Source organism: Eschrichtius robustus, chromosome 3 (genome assembly GCF_028021215.1).
Source record: "Eschrichtius robustus isolate mEscRob2 chromosome 3, mEscRob2.pri, whole genome shotgun sequence".
Classification (NCBI taxonomy): Eukaryota; Metazoa; Chordata; class Mammalia; order Artiodactyla; family Eschrichtiidae; genus Eschrichtius; species Eschrichtius robustus.
The window spans coordinates 184,217,478-184,230,747 of record NC_090826.1 but is presented as its reverse complement, the minus strand read 5'-3'; the positions used below and the strand labels follow the sequence as shown (position 1 = coordinate 184,230,747).

Sequence of the window (13,270 nt, the reverse complement as noted above, 5' to 3'; positions counted from 1 at the left end):
TAGTAATGGATGATGTCACCAGTGCAGCCATGTCTTCAGATGTTTTATCAGTCAGACCACTTTGGTTAATCTTTTGCGTGTGTGTGTGTTCCTCCATTTTTTAAAAAAATTGAAGTATAGTTGACATATAATACTATATTTGTTTCAGGTGTACAACAGAGTGATTCAATATTTTTATAGATTATACTCCATATAAAACTATTGTAAGATATTGGCTATATTCCCTGTGCTGTACATCACATTCTTGTATCTTATTTTTATTTTGTACTTATCAGTTTGTAACTCTTAATCCTTTTCCCCTATCTTGTCCCTCCCCCTAGTCCCCTCCCCACTCGTAACCACTAGTTTGTTCTCTGTATCTGTGACTCTGCTTCTGTTTGTTATATTCCTTTGCTTGTTTTATTTTTTAGATTCCACACATAAGTGAAAACATACAGTATTTGTCTTTCTCTGTCTGACTTATTTCACTTAGCATTATACCCTCCAAATCCATCCATGTTGTTGCAAATGGCAAAAATTTCATTCTTCTTTATGGCTGAGTAGTATTCCATTGTATATATATACCACATCTTCTTTATCCGTTCCTCTATTGATGGGTACTTAGGCTGCTTCCACATCTTGGCTATTGTAAATAATGCTGCTATGATCACAGTGGTGCATGTATCTTTTTTCAAATTAGTGTCTTTGTTTTCTTCAAGTATATACCCAGCAGTGAAATTGCTGGATCATATGGTAGTTCTATTTTTAGTTTTTGGAGGAACCTCCATCCTGTTTTCCATAGTGGCTGCACCGGTTTATGTTCCCACACTTCAGTTAATCTTAAGTGTGAGTCAGGGACTATTCCCTGTACCATCAATTCCATGGGGGAAAATGGTGGTCTAGAAGCTTCCTACTTTCACTTAGCTTAAGATGAATGGGAGTTTCCCCTACTCTCCCTTATGATATAACATACAGATAGCATTTTTTAAAGAAACCTTCACTACTGGCCCCTAAAAACTCATTTCTTTACCCTCCTATGCTTATAGTAGTATTTTAAGGCTTGTGGAGCACGTTTTATAATCTCTTGACATTTAAAATCTCTTGTCTTTTAAAAGTTGTTTGTCATCTTACTTTAAATCTTGGGATAACTGAACTTGAAAGACCAGGCAAAGGAAATAAGAAAATTAATTATTTTAATGCTCTGCTTTGTATGTACAAATACAAACGGATCTCAGAACACAATACTTCAGGAAAAAAGCAAGCTTCCCCATTATATGCTATAGCATAGCTCTTATGGATGCCAAAAAAACCCAATTCACAGACACTAAAAATAGGTTAAATATGGATTCACAAGTATGTGTTTAGAAAATAAGAACTGTAGTTACACATATGTGAAGGGGTAGAAGGAAAAATAATGAAACTAAGTATGCCACAAGAGTAACTTTATTTTAGCTGTAAAATTTAGGGGGTTTTGTTAAGAAAAGAAAGAAGAGACTGTTACTTACACCCTAAAACCAAGAGAAATCAAGATAAACTATAAAATCATAGGTTTGTAAAAGGAGTCCATCAGAGAGCTAAGAACACAGAGAACCCTAATGAATGAAATTCCAGGAAGTAATGTCTCTCCAAGGAAAAACAAAGTCACATCACTGTTTTCATCCTTCTTGGAACAGTGAGAGGCTAAGAAAGCCACCAGATACACGGATATAAATAAAATAGCAGCACTTTCAGAGAAGGTTTACAGGTGGTGTGAAAGTTGGCGTGACTGTTAAATTTTCTGGGAGCCCCGAAACAAAAAACGTCTCTCAATCTTTTCCAAGGGTCCTGCTAAAATCTGAGGTTAGGGCAAGAAAACTGAGATAAAGCATTCAAAAACTCTCTCTCCCGAACTTCAATGTTGAGATGAAGTCAGGATGCCCGTCTTTCTTCCTCCTGAGTTCCCTTCCCATATTCTATTCCTTGGTCATTCCTTCACCCCGACAAGATCTACACAAAATCTTGGGGAAAAGAGGTTGGAATTATTGGTCCAGTGGTGCCTGGAAATCCCAGGGATTTTTGTGTAAATTTGTCCACTTCCTGACAGCCCTTTTCTCCTCTCTACCTTCCCCATTCCCTCATCTCCGTTTGAGGGAAAAAGGTAGTGTTTGCCAAATGGCAAAAACAAAATATCCTGCCACTCTCATTCTGCAGGAAATGCCTTACGTTGGTCTGAGAGAGCCACTCAAGTGACTCTGGAATAAACCAGATCTGCCTAAATGGAGCAGCAACAGGCTTTGTTTTTTCTAATTCTACCCCAGTCGTACTTCACTATTAAGCCTATTCTCATATCACATACATTAATACCGATCCTGCATTGTTCATTTAACGTTAGAACCGAAATGTGTTTATATATTATATAAAGCTGTACACAATGTTCCATTCCTCCATTGTTGTCAGATTACTGATAATTTTAATACTTTAAACTGCCAGAAAATTTACAAGAACACATTAATTAACAGTGGTATTTAGAATCTCCAAATATTCAATATGAGCTAGATGAAAAACTATAAAAATTTGATTTATTGCATCAAATTGATTTTCATAAGGGTTGTACTTGCAGTTAGTAAAATTATACTCCTAGAATGAGGTTAAAAAAAAAAAAATGAGGAGGAGTTTCTTTTTTTAATAATAATTGGGCATTTTCTTTTTCTTTTTTCTTTTATATTTTTGGTCATGCCATGCGGCCTGAGGGGATCTTAGTTCCCCGACGAGGGATTGAACCCGGAGCCCTGGCAGTGAAAGTACCGAGTCCTAACCACTGAACCACCAGGGAATCCCCGAGGAGGAGTTCTTGAAAGTTGAAAGAGTCAGATAACAATTTTGAGAAGTAGTGGTGGTGGTAGGTGGAGAGAGACAGGGAAATTCGTCACACAAGCTGCCAGATTTGTTCTAAAGAAAGACGATAAAGTTCTTTATTTTACAAATCAGGAATACAAAGCCCCAAGAAGTTACCTGGTCAAAGTCAAGATGGGAACCTGTTTCTGGGTTCCTCTATCAGTTCAGTCTCGACTAGACTACCTACACTAGGTTGAAATTTCCAACCACGTTGCCCCTAATTCTGTAAGGCAAGTAAGTTGGACAACTGAGATCGTCATGTACAATTCTCTTTATCTGAAGTATAACAGCAATGATATTTGTATGGTATCTGAACATCTAACTTGATTAGCTGGGACTTTATTTACCCTTTTTTTTCATCATGATTTATATGTTTGAGATTATAGACGACATCAACCTCCCCACTTCCTTGCACTGGGACCTCTAAGAGGTTGTCTGCACGTGATTGCCAACCCAAGATTGGCAGCGCAGGCTTGATGCTCATTTAAAAGTTTTCACGATACCCAATAAGTATTCATCCCTGTGACTTTTTATTTAAATAAAAATATTTGAACAACTAAACAGAAACGAATTAATGTCAATACAAAATACCTAAACAAAGAGGAAAGGAAATATCTAAGTAGGAAATCTTCTACATAATAAATGAGGTAATAAACCGATTCATCTCTCTATTGAATGAGTCTGAAATCCTCTTTTCGTGTGCTCTCCAGAGCTTGTCCTCAAGCTTATGAGACAAACATTGTGAATCAAAAATGTACAATAACAATAACACCAGGCAAATCCTTATCTTCTTTTGCAGAGTTAGTTACTGAACCAAAACAGACTATAAAAGACTTGGTCCTATTAAAGTTTGACTAGAAAAATGATGCAACTGGAATCAAATTCTTTCAATTCACATATTTCTTAAGCCAATAAATAAACAGGGCAAATCCCACAGAGTATAGGAAAATGCATGAATGGACCCAGCTCCCAGATACCTCTCTAGTTTTTTCATAGAAACAGCTTTTGCTGAGAAAATTTGCACTGTAGAATGCTAGTGTGCCTTCCTTCCCTTGAAAAAATAAACCACAATCCAATGTAAAATTCAGATAATATGCATGCTTTGGCTTAATTGATACTGACCTTTGGTTTTACTCATATCTAATACTTTCTTTGTAATAATTTTGAAGGGAGTGGGAATTCCCTGGCTCCCTGGCGGTCCAGTGGTTAGGACTCCGTGCTTTCATGGCCGAGGGCGCGGGTTCAGTCCCTGGTTGGGGAACTAAGATCCTGCAAGCTGTGCGGTGGGGCTGAGAGAAAAGAAAATTTTGAAGGGAAGTTGCCACTAGACAGCAGCCGCTGCCCTTGGCGGGGGCGGGGAGGGGAGGAGATGAGCTGAAGGAAAACACTGCTACGAGCCTTGGTCAAGTAGCGCGCCTGTGGCTCAGACCATGATGCTCTGGCATCAAGGTGATTATTTAAAATGTTTCCCTAAGAACAAGCCAAGCAACCAAAGAGAAGTTAATTCCTAGTCAAACAGAGGCATTCGAATTACATCCATCAGCAAGCATTGTTCCGTTTAGAAGAAAATGCAAATCATGAAAATCTTTTATTGTGATCAAAGGTTAGGTTGTAAGGGGAAGTCTTAGTTGATTCTTAGTTGATCATTACTGTTCCTATTTATATATATATTTTTGGTTCTAACTTGTTTGAATCACATGTGCATAACTTTTTTGAATGATATGGATTAGCTAGAAAAAGATTAAAAGGGTTAATTTGAAAATTATACAAGAGTACTGACTGCATAATGAGTAGGAGATAGAACGGGGCACCTGAGAAATTTTAAATCAATTGCTATAACATGAAAGTGCTTTTTTAAACCATAAACTATGTTAACATAAACTACAGTTATTACTATAGCATCATAAATACATACATCCATATACTATGCATATATATATAGATAGAGAGAGAGAGAGAGTGTTAGTTATTGGATGTTCCATTATACCAAAATGTTATCTTGTTGAGCTGTTTTTCTTTAGCTTTTATTAATCAAATAATTTAATCTTTCATAGGAAAAAAGAAACAACTCTGCCCACCTCCACCTCAGATACCTAATGCTCATAATATGCTAACCACAGTGAATTATCAGGAAGGAGAGAAGGTAGCTGTTCTCTGTAAAGAAAACTATGTACTTCATGAAGCAAAAGAACTTGTGTGTAAAAGTGGACTATGGCAGTCATTACCACGCTGTACCGGTTAGTGTTTATTTCTAAATAATGTCATTTGAAAAGAGGTTACTGATCCTCTTTATCTAAAGAATAGGGAAAAAAACTCATGATCTATTTGTTACACAATATTCTGAAGCATTAAATTGTCATCTAGTTACCCAATTCTGTCCATTTTTTAAAACTGTTTCTCTAAGAGGTATCTCTGACAGTGATCATAGAAGAAATAGGTTTAAGATATCTACTGGATACCCAATTCTATTCAATATATTTACTCGATATCCAGCGTAAGATGTAGAATGGGCAATTTGAGAGTGGTCAGGGCTAGGGAATGAATTTGGTAATTGCTGCTGTAGAGATTATATTAACGCTTTGGGACTGGATGGGATCACGTGAAGAGCTCAGATGTCTAAATAAGAGGAAGATCTGGGCAAGGAGAAGGAGTCAGACAGGGTTGTAGGAGAAAAATTAGGGATGGCTGCTAAAATGATTCCAGGACCCTATTGCAATGTGGGGCTGTTACCCCACATTCTACAAGCAAGTGTCTGACACCTGCTCGTCCCCTACAATTCGACTCAATTCTGACACTGTCTGCCCAGAGGCAGCATCAGATCTCACAGGTTGAGGACTCAGTCTTACAAGGCTGCTCCCTGTGGCCTCACTTCAGATGCCAGCTGCACGTCCAGGTCGTCACCTGTGCTTCTGACCGACCATGTATAGATTGAAGGTTCCCATGACCCTCTCCTTAGGTTCCATTAATTTGCTAGTGCAGCTCACCAAACTCAGAGAAACATTCTACTTACTAGATCACCATTTTATTATAAAAGGCTATAACTCCAGAACAGCCAGATGGAAGAGATGCACAGGGCAAGGTATGGGGAAAGGGGTGCAGAGCTGCTATGCCCCCTCCAGGGTCATGCCCCCTCCATGCCCCCTCGCCCCACATCTCCATGTGTTCACCAACCTGGAAGCTCTCTGAACCCTGTCCTTTCTGGGGGTTTCTGGAGGCTGCATTACATAGGCACAATTGATTAAATCATTGGCCATTGGTGATGGATTTAACCTCCAGCCCCTCGACTCTCCCAGGAGGTCAGGATGGGACTGAAAGTTCCAACCCCCTAATCACGTGGTTGCTTCTCCTGGCAACCAGCCCATCCTTAGGTTACCAAAGGGCTTTCTAAAAATCACTTCATTGACATAACAAAAGGTGCCTTTATTGCTCTCCTCACTTAGGAAATTCCAAGGATTTCGGGAGCTCTGTGCCAGAAATGACCAAAATTTGTTTCCTATTATGAATCACAATATCAAAGCTGGTGTCCCAGAAGCAATGCCAGTGACATAAGTCAAAAAGACTTATTTTAAAATGTTATTTGACAGGACATCAAACGTGTCAAAGACTGCTTAGAACTGGGCAAGTTGCCTGATAAATGAACAGTGGATTTAGCTACCTGAAAGTCATTGGTGACTTTGCTTTTACCTTATTAAGTTGTGACATTTCCAGCATGTTTCTATGTTGGTTACTGATTCAATAGAGGAGAAATAGATGATACAGAAGAAAGAGGACAATTAGCGGCGCAGGGTCTTTGCCTAATTTAAAGGGTGTGGAACCTAGTGCCCACATGAAGGAGTTGGTTTGAGAAAAGAGACAGTAACTCAATGAAACAGGAGATAAAACAAATTATTAGTGATAAGATTATTTATTTGGTCATTCCGTATCTGTAGCTTGCGTGATTATGTAGGGAGATCAATCAGTACATTGGAACGTATTCCAGCCAATCTTCACATGAAGTTGAAACATTTATTGACAGAGAAAGAGGCCTATGATATTATTTGGAGTCGAAACAATAAATGCAGAAGAGTATTATCTGCAAGTCATTTCAGTAAAACTAAAAGTTCATGATCATAACTGATAGCTATGTTCTATTTGCGTAAAGTAACAGTTGCCCCAGAGAATAGAAATGGGAAGGGAGTCATTTATTTTTACCTTTCCTCTTTAAGTAAACATTTTTATGAGGAAGGGTGAAATAGACCAGAGGTTTACTCACCTGTTCGTCATGCTTTAAACAAAAATGATTCTTAATACTTATATGTCCTTATATATACTTAATACTTATTTTTTGTGTGTTTTACTTTAGGGTGAAAGAAAGTGCTGTAATTATTTTTGGTCATCAGGTTGTATGCTAGAAATTCTACAATGAGTTATTTGGACTCTCAGACATCACATAAGATACTGAAGATATGATATATGGAGCTTTGTATTATTCCATTTAAACTATATACTGATTTTTTTCAACACTCGCATGTTATTTTCCAGAGTCCACACAATACTGTGGGTCCCCTCCACCTATTAACAATGGAGACATCACCTCCTTCTCCTTATCAGTATACCCTCCAGGATCGACAGTTGAGTACCGTTGCCAGTCTTTCTATGAGCTTCGGGGCTCCCCGAATGTGACGTGCAGAAACGGACAGTGGTCAGAACCACCCATGTGCATAGGTGAGTTTTGCATATTCTTCCAGAGTCTGAGATTTGATATTTATAGAATTTTCATCACTAATTTTGTAGGATAATTTTTACTTAAATTTCATTCAGCCGAAAACTTGTCTAACAAGTGTAGACATAGAACAGAAAATTTTGAAAAATCTGCTTTAAACAGAGTGGAAAAAAGTTTCTTTAAAAACTATAAATCAAGTTTTGGGACTTCCCTGGTGGTCCAGTTGTTAAGACTCTGTGCTCCCAATGCAGGGGCCCAGGTTCAATCCCTGGTCAGGGAACTAGATCCCACGTGCCACAACTAAGACCTGGGGCAGCCAAATAAATAAATAAATAATTTTAAAAATTTTAAAAATAAAAACTATAAATCAATTTTTAAGAGACCTACGTATGCTAAGGTGCATTATAAAACTCCCTGAACATCCAAAGTTACTTAACCGCAGGATATATTCTCACGCCACTAAGCATTTTCACGTTATAAACATCTGAGGGTTTTTTGCAGAGATCATTTGTGAAAGATTGGTCCAGGAGTTGTCCTTTATCAGTATATAAGATTCTACTTGTAAACCTGAAGGCTCTTCCTGGTAGAACTCTCAGCAGACTGCTACTGACCTGGTTTTCTACTTGCACGTTGCCAGGAGTTGTGACAAGGAAAGTAGAGAAACTGGAGAGGCTAACAAGTCATTTCCCAAATCTTCACGTTCCCTTCTTTTCACTCTATCTTCTTCATCTACACCAGGCCACCGATACACATATTCATCACCCCCAAACCATGGGAATCTTGTAGCATTAAGAGCAATAAACATAGTTGACACTATGAAAAGGAGAGTCACAGGCAGGGTTTAACAGGGACTTCACTGGTCTCACAAACTGAAAGGGACAAAATATAAGGGAATGGGTCTCAATAACAATGGGAACACCAGTAAGAGCATGAACACCAGCTTATTCCAGGCTAAGTGAGGGAAAGCTAGGACTTCATAAAGTCCTTCTGTTTTCTGTTCCCAAGAAGGACACCACATTAATAAGGACATGTTCTTGCAACAGTTCTCAATCCTGCCAACTCCTCACTCCTCAGGGTTAGACCAGATGCTCCTTGAATTCTTGGGACTTTATCACTCTGACTCTGCCACATTCTCTCGCCTTCTGTAATCGCTAATGATCTCAGTGCTGCTATGATGTGCACTGTTCCTTAGGCTATTAGCCACTCGTATGTGAGTCCCTTTTCCTAGGATGTCATTACAGTAATGTGGGAACCAAACTCAGAAAGTGTTGAATTAGAATATGGCAAAAGTATCATCTGCACAGTTTTGCTAGAGCAAGGAAGAGCTAGGATTCAAAGGTAACTTCTAGGATTTAAGTGAGAGTAACTGATAGGTAGATGAAGATGCCATTACCTAAGATACTAAATGCAGCAAAATTTTAGATAGTATGAGGTTTGAAATTAGGTAGACATTATCATGGGCAGAGGCATTAAAATAGATTTCCAGGAGAGAGGTAAGACCAAAGTTACAACCTAAAAAGTATATGCCATGTAGACGAACAGAGTTTGCAGGAAGCGCATTCTAGCAAGGAGAAACAATTCTTTGAAGAACAATAAAATACCTCATCATAGTCATGTAGACTATTCAAGGAAAATGATCTAATAGCTTTCCTTAGACTAGAAGATTCAAGATAGACAACTCTGGAGAAACAATTTTTTTCTAAAGCCAGATCTAGACTTCTTTGGATGCTTCACAATTACTGAGTGTGGTTGGGAGCCATTAACATTTTAATCACAGTTTTCTGATGCAGTGTTTTAAAGGATCAGTTCACTAAGACCATGTGGTTATATAAGAATGAGAAGAAATACTTTAAAGAGATTGCTTGGACAGATTTGGGTCTTGACTTGTAAGCAAGGAAATACAGACCAAAAGAAAGAGGAGTTAAACTTCAAAAATCCTCAATGACTTATGGGGGGGGGGATTCTCAGGTCCTTCACATGTAATAATTCCTAGAAATAACAGAAACTCAGCAGAAAAATATGCAAACTACATAAACAAAAAAATGAAAAACATGGCAACATGAAAAATGCTCATCCACACCAAAGTAAAATTTTAATGAAGTGGCAATGTTCAGTGAGGCAAAAGAGGGAAAAAAAGAACAATACTAAGGCTTGGCAAGGGTGTGGGGAGTTAAGTACTCTCATACTCTCTTAATGAAATTATAAAGTGGGCCAAACTCTTTGAAGAACAGTTTGGGAATAAGCCTCAACATTTAAAAACACACATCCTTTGACATCATTAGTTTATTTCTGGATGACTAGTCTATACACGCACTCCTGCGAGGGTAAAAGAATCTGTACAAGGATATTCTTTTGCCACATTGTCTGTCATAGCAAGAAATGGAAACTACATAATTCCTATCAATAGTCTTATGGAATTGGTATTATTAACAACCTGTGCGTATCCATGAAGAAATGGAGACACCATCTGCAGCAGCGTGGATGGACATAGAGATGGTCATACTAAGTGAAGTGAGTAAGAAAGACAAATATCATACGATATCGCCTATCTGTGGACTCTAAAATAGGACACAAATGAACTTCTCTATGAAACAGAGACAGAATCACAGACATAGAGAACAGAGTGGTGGTTGCCAAGGGGAGGGGGGATGGGGGAGGGATGGAGTGGGAGGTTGGGATTAGCAGATGTAAGCTTTTATACATAGAATGGATAAACAACAAGGTCCTACTGTACAGCACAGAGAATTATATCCTATGATAAGCCATAATGGAAAAGAATATATAAAAAAAGAATTATAGATACGTACAACTGAATCACTTTGCTGTACAGCAGAAATTAACACAACATGGTAAATCAACTGTACTTCAATCAAAAAATTCGATTAAAAAAAAAGAAACGGAGACACAGAAAGCCTTAGTATTTAATTCAAGCTGCTTGGCAAGTATCTGGCAGAGTTAGGATTCCGACACAGCAATCTGGCTCCAAATTCCATACATTTAAGCCCTATGCTGTGGTGGCCTCTCACATCCATAGATAGAAACGTCAGGGAGATAGAGGTCAGCCTCTCCTTAGCAGTACAAGGACTGGTCTGTCATATGGCATCAGGAAAATACTTGGCAATGTATCTTAGGGTCTCCTGGGCACAGGTAAATCTAGGTACAAAAAGAAGTTGCTTATGGTTGCCACTTCCTAGGATGGCTCCTTAAATTAAACCCTGGGCTTTTTTCAGCATCTCTGGACAATCCCTAGATGAGGGATTATGGGCTGTGGAGAACACACTGCTTAGCTGTGCCAGAGTGAGTTATCTACTCAGGGAAATGCGATCTCTTCAAATGGCTAATTTCAAAAAGAATCAGTGGAGTCAGTGATCATGCGGGAAGGTAACATTGCTTTTCCACAGAAATCAAGGGCTCACCAGAGATGATGACATTGTGGAAAAGAAGCTCCAAACAAGCAACATAAAAGCTGGTAGAATTTTTTGTCCCATTGATAAAGAGTTATCTTCAAGAATATGTTAAGTGAATATTCAAAGAGATAATGGGTTTTTAGATGTCTTGTGTCTTCTCCAGTTCACGTTCCATACTGTGTACCTGACAGGAAGAAATAAACTTATGTTTATGATAATATATGGAAAGAGGTTAATGCATTTGCAGTGTTCACACCGTGCACATTGTAGAAACTGTAAATGTAAAAGAATCTTGAGTTAGGAAAGGGGGGTACATAGCACTGACCCAAATAGAACATTTTAATTTAACCCTATCTGGTATCCGGTTTTTAGGCAGGTAAAGCACAGGCTCTAAATTCATACCGACGGGGTCCATATTCTGGCTCAAAACACTCACTAAATTATGTGAATTTGGAAAAATTCATTCAACTTCTCTGAGCCTCCATCTCCTCCTGGGTAGCCCAGGGAAGTAATGCAAAGTGTTTAGAGATGATGCGTACAAAATGCTAAGAACAGTGCCTGGCACAACTCAATAAATATTAACTTTTAATGTCCTTTTATAATTTAATTTATTTCCAAATTTTCTTAAATGAGATTTCACCATTCTTGGATAGGGAAAGATATATTATTAATAATTTATTTTATTTTATTATTTTTTTCTTTCAGATGCATGTGTCATATCTGAAGATAGCATGAACAAAAATAACATACAGTTAAAATGGAGAAAAACCCAAAAAATATATGCAAGGACAGGCGATGTCGTTGAATTTGAATGTAAACAACCACATAAAGCAAGAACATCTATACAATCATTTCGAGCTCTCTGTCAGGAAGGGAAATTTCAATATCCTACGTGTGAATGAAACAAGCACAGCTTCCCTGGATGTACTCTTAAAAGTAATCTTACAGGTAAGCTGTAAGTATTTGTTATGTAGTCAATCCTATATTGTCTTTATACTTTCAAGGATGGTTTATCGTAGTTTTAATTAGAACTCTGGATTTCCAGAGGTTCTTAAATGTTTAAGCTGAGCAACTGATGCTTCATTTATTAGGATGACCATTTATACCTGGGCACATCACCGTCCTGGGTCTCCCACTCCTATAATATACACAGAAACGTACCCACATTCAGCATTTAATTCTAGTACCCTCTTCTCATTGTCTGAAATTTATAAGATAACTTCGAGGGTTTCTGAGTCAACTCTATTTCAGAGGAAATGGAGTTGTTAGGGTAATCCCTCTCTTTGTATTACTATCATTTCATAAAAATACAAACACCGTCACCTCGTATGTTTGCAGCAAGCATTAGTAAGTATTTATAAGTCCTCTAATGTGACTCTAACCATCCATCAAACACTAAATACCCCTTAAAGGATTGAATACACCACCTTCTACAAATAAGTGGAAGACTTTGAAATTTACACAAATCTTAGTGAGGGACTTCTAATATAGTCAAGAGGCGACATACACATACAAAAAGGTAACTATAAGTGAAAATTATTAGGTTACAATATTACATGTATAGAATTGTCTAGGTAGGAATAAACGGATAAAGAAGATAAAACTGAGAGGAAATAAAAATGCTGGCTATAATAATTCTATGTGATTTGAGATTAATAGTTTTAAGAAATTAGAATACTTTCAAATTACTGATATTTCCTATATTTTATCACTTTCATTTTGAATATATATTGCTTTTATAGTCAGAAAAGCGTGATCAAGAACTGTTATTAGAGACCAAGAAAATAGAAGATGAAAGTATAAAGACCCTTTGGGTCATGATGCTGATTTCATGCAACAATTCCTTTATTTTTTGATGTACCATAGTTTGGGAAATACTGAACAGGAAGTTTGAGAATTACACTTTGGATGTTCTTCTATTGTAGACAGCATGTCTTAGTTAAAATAATCTTTGGCTGGCATGGTTTTTGTTTTGTTTCGTTTTGTTTTTAAATATCTATGAAACAGATGACTACCAATACAGGTGAAAATATGGCCTAAAATTTTCATGACCATGGATTTGGCAATGGATTCTTAGATATGACATCAAAAGCACAAGAAAGAAAAGAAAAAATAGATAAATTGGACGTCATCAAAATTAAAAACATTCATGCTTCAAAGAAAGTAAAAAAGAAAAAAAAAAAAGAAAATGCAAGTACAGCAAACAAAATGGGAGAAAATAGTTACAAATCATATAACTGTTAAGGGCCTTGTATCTAGAGTATATAAAGAACTCTTACAACTCAAAAAATAAGAAAAATAATCCAAC

The 13,270-nt window shown here is 37.5% G+C and overlaps 1 protein-coding gene across 5 annotated transcripts in view; it reads left to right on the top strand.

Annotated features, from left to right (window-relative positions):
* CFHR5 (complement factor H related 5) overlaps nt 1-13,270 on the top strand; it is a 43,523-nt gene that overhangs the window by 20,450 nt on the left and 9,803 nt on the right. For 4 of the 5 annotated variants that reach the window (XM_068541841.1, XM_068541843.1, XM_068541842.1 and 1 more), the window contains 3 exons: nt 4,908-5,090; nt 7,375-7,557; nt 11,668-11,910. In XM_068541841.1, coding sequence (XP_068397942.1) covers nt 4,908-5,090; nt 7,375-7,557; nt 11,668-11,864 — 563 coding nt within the window. In that variant the 3' untranslated portion in view covers nt 11,865-11,910. Of the gene's footprint in view, nt 1-4,907; nt 5,091-7,374; nt 7,558-11,667; nt 11,911-12,704; nt 12,833-13,270 lie in introns of those variants that run through there. The other variant, XM_068541840.1, reaches the window with a different exon arrangement.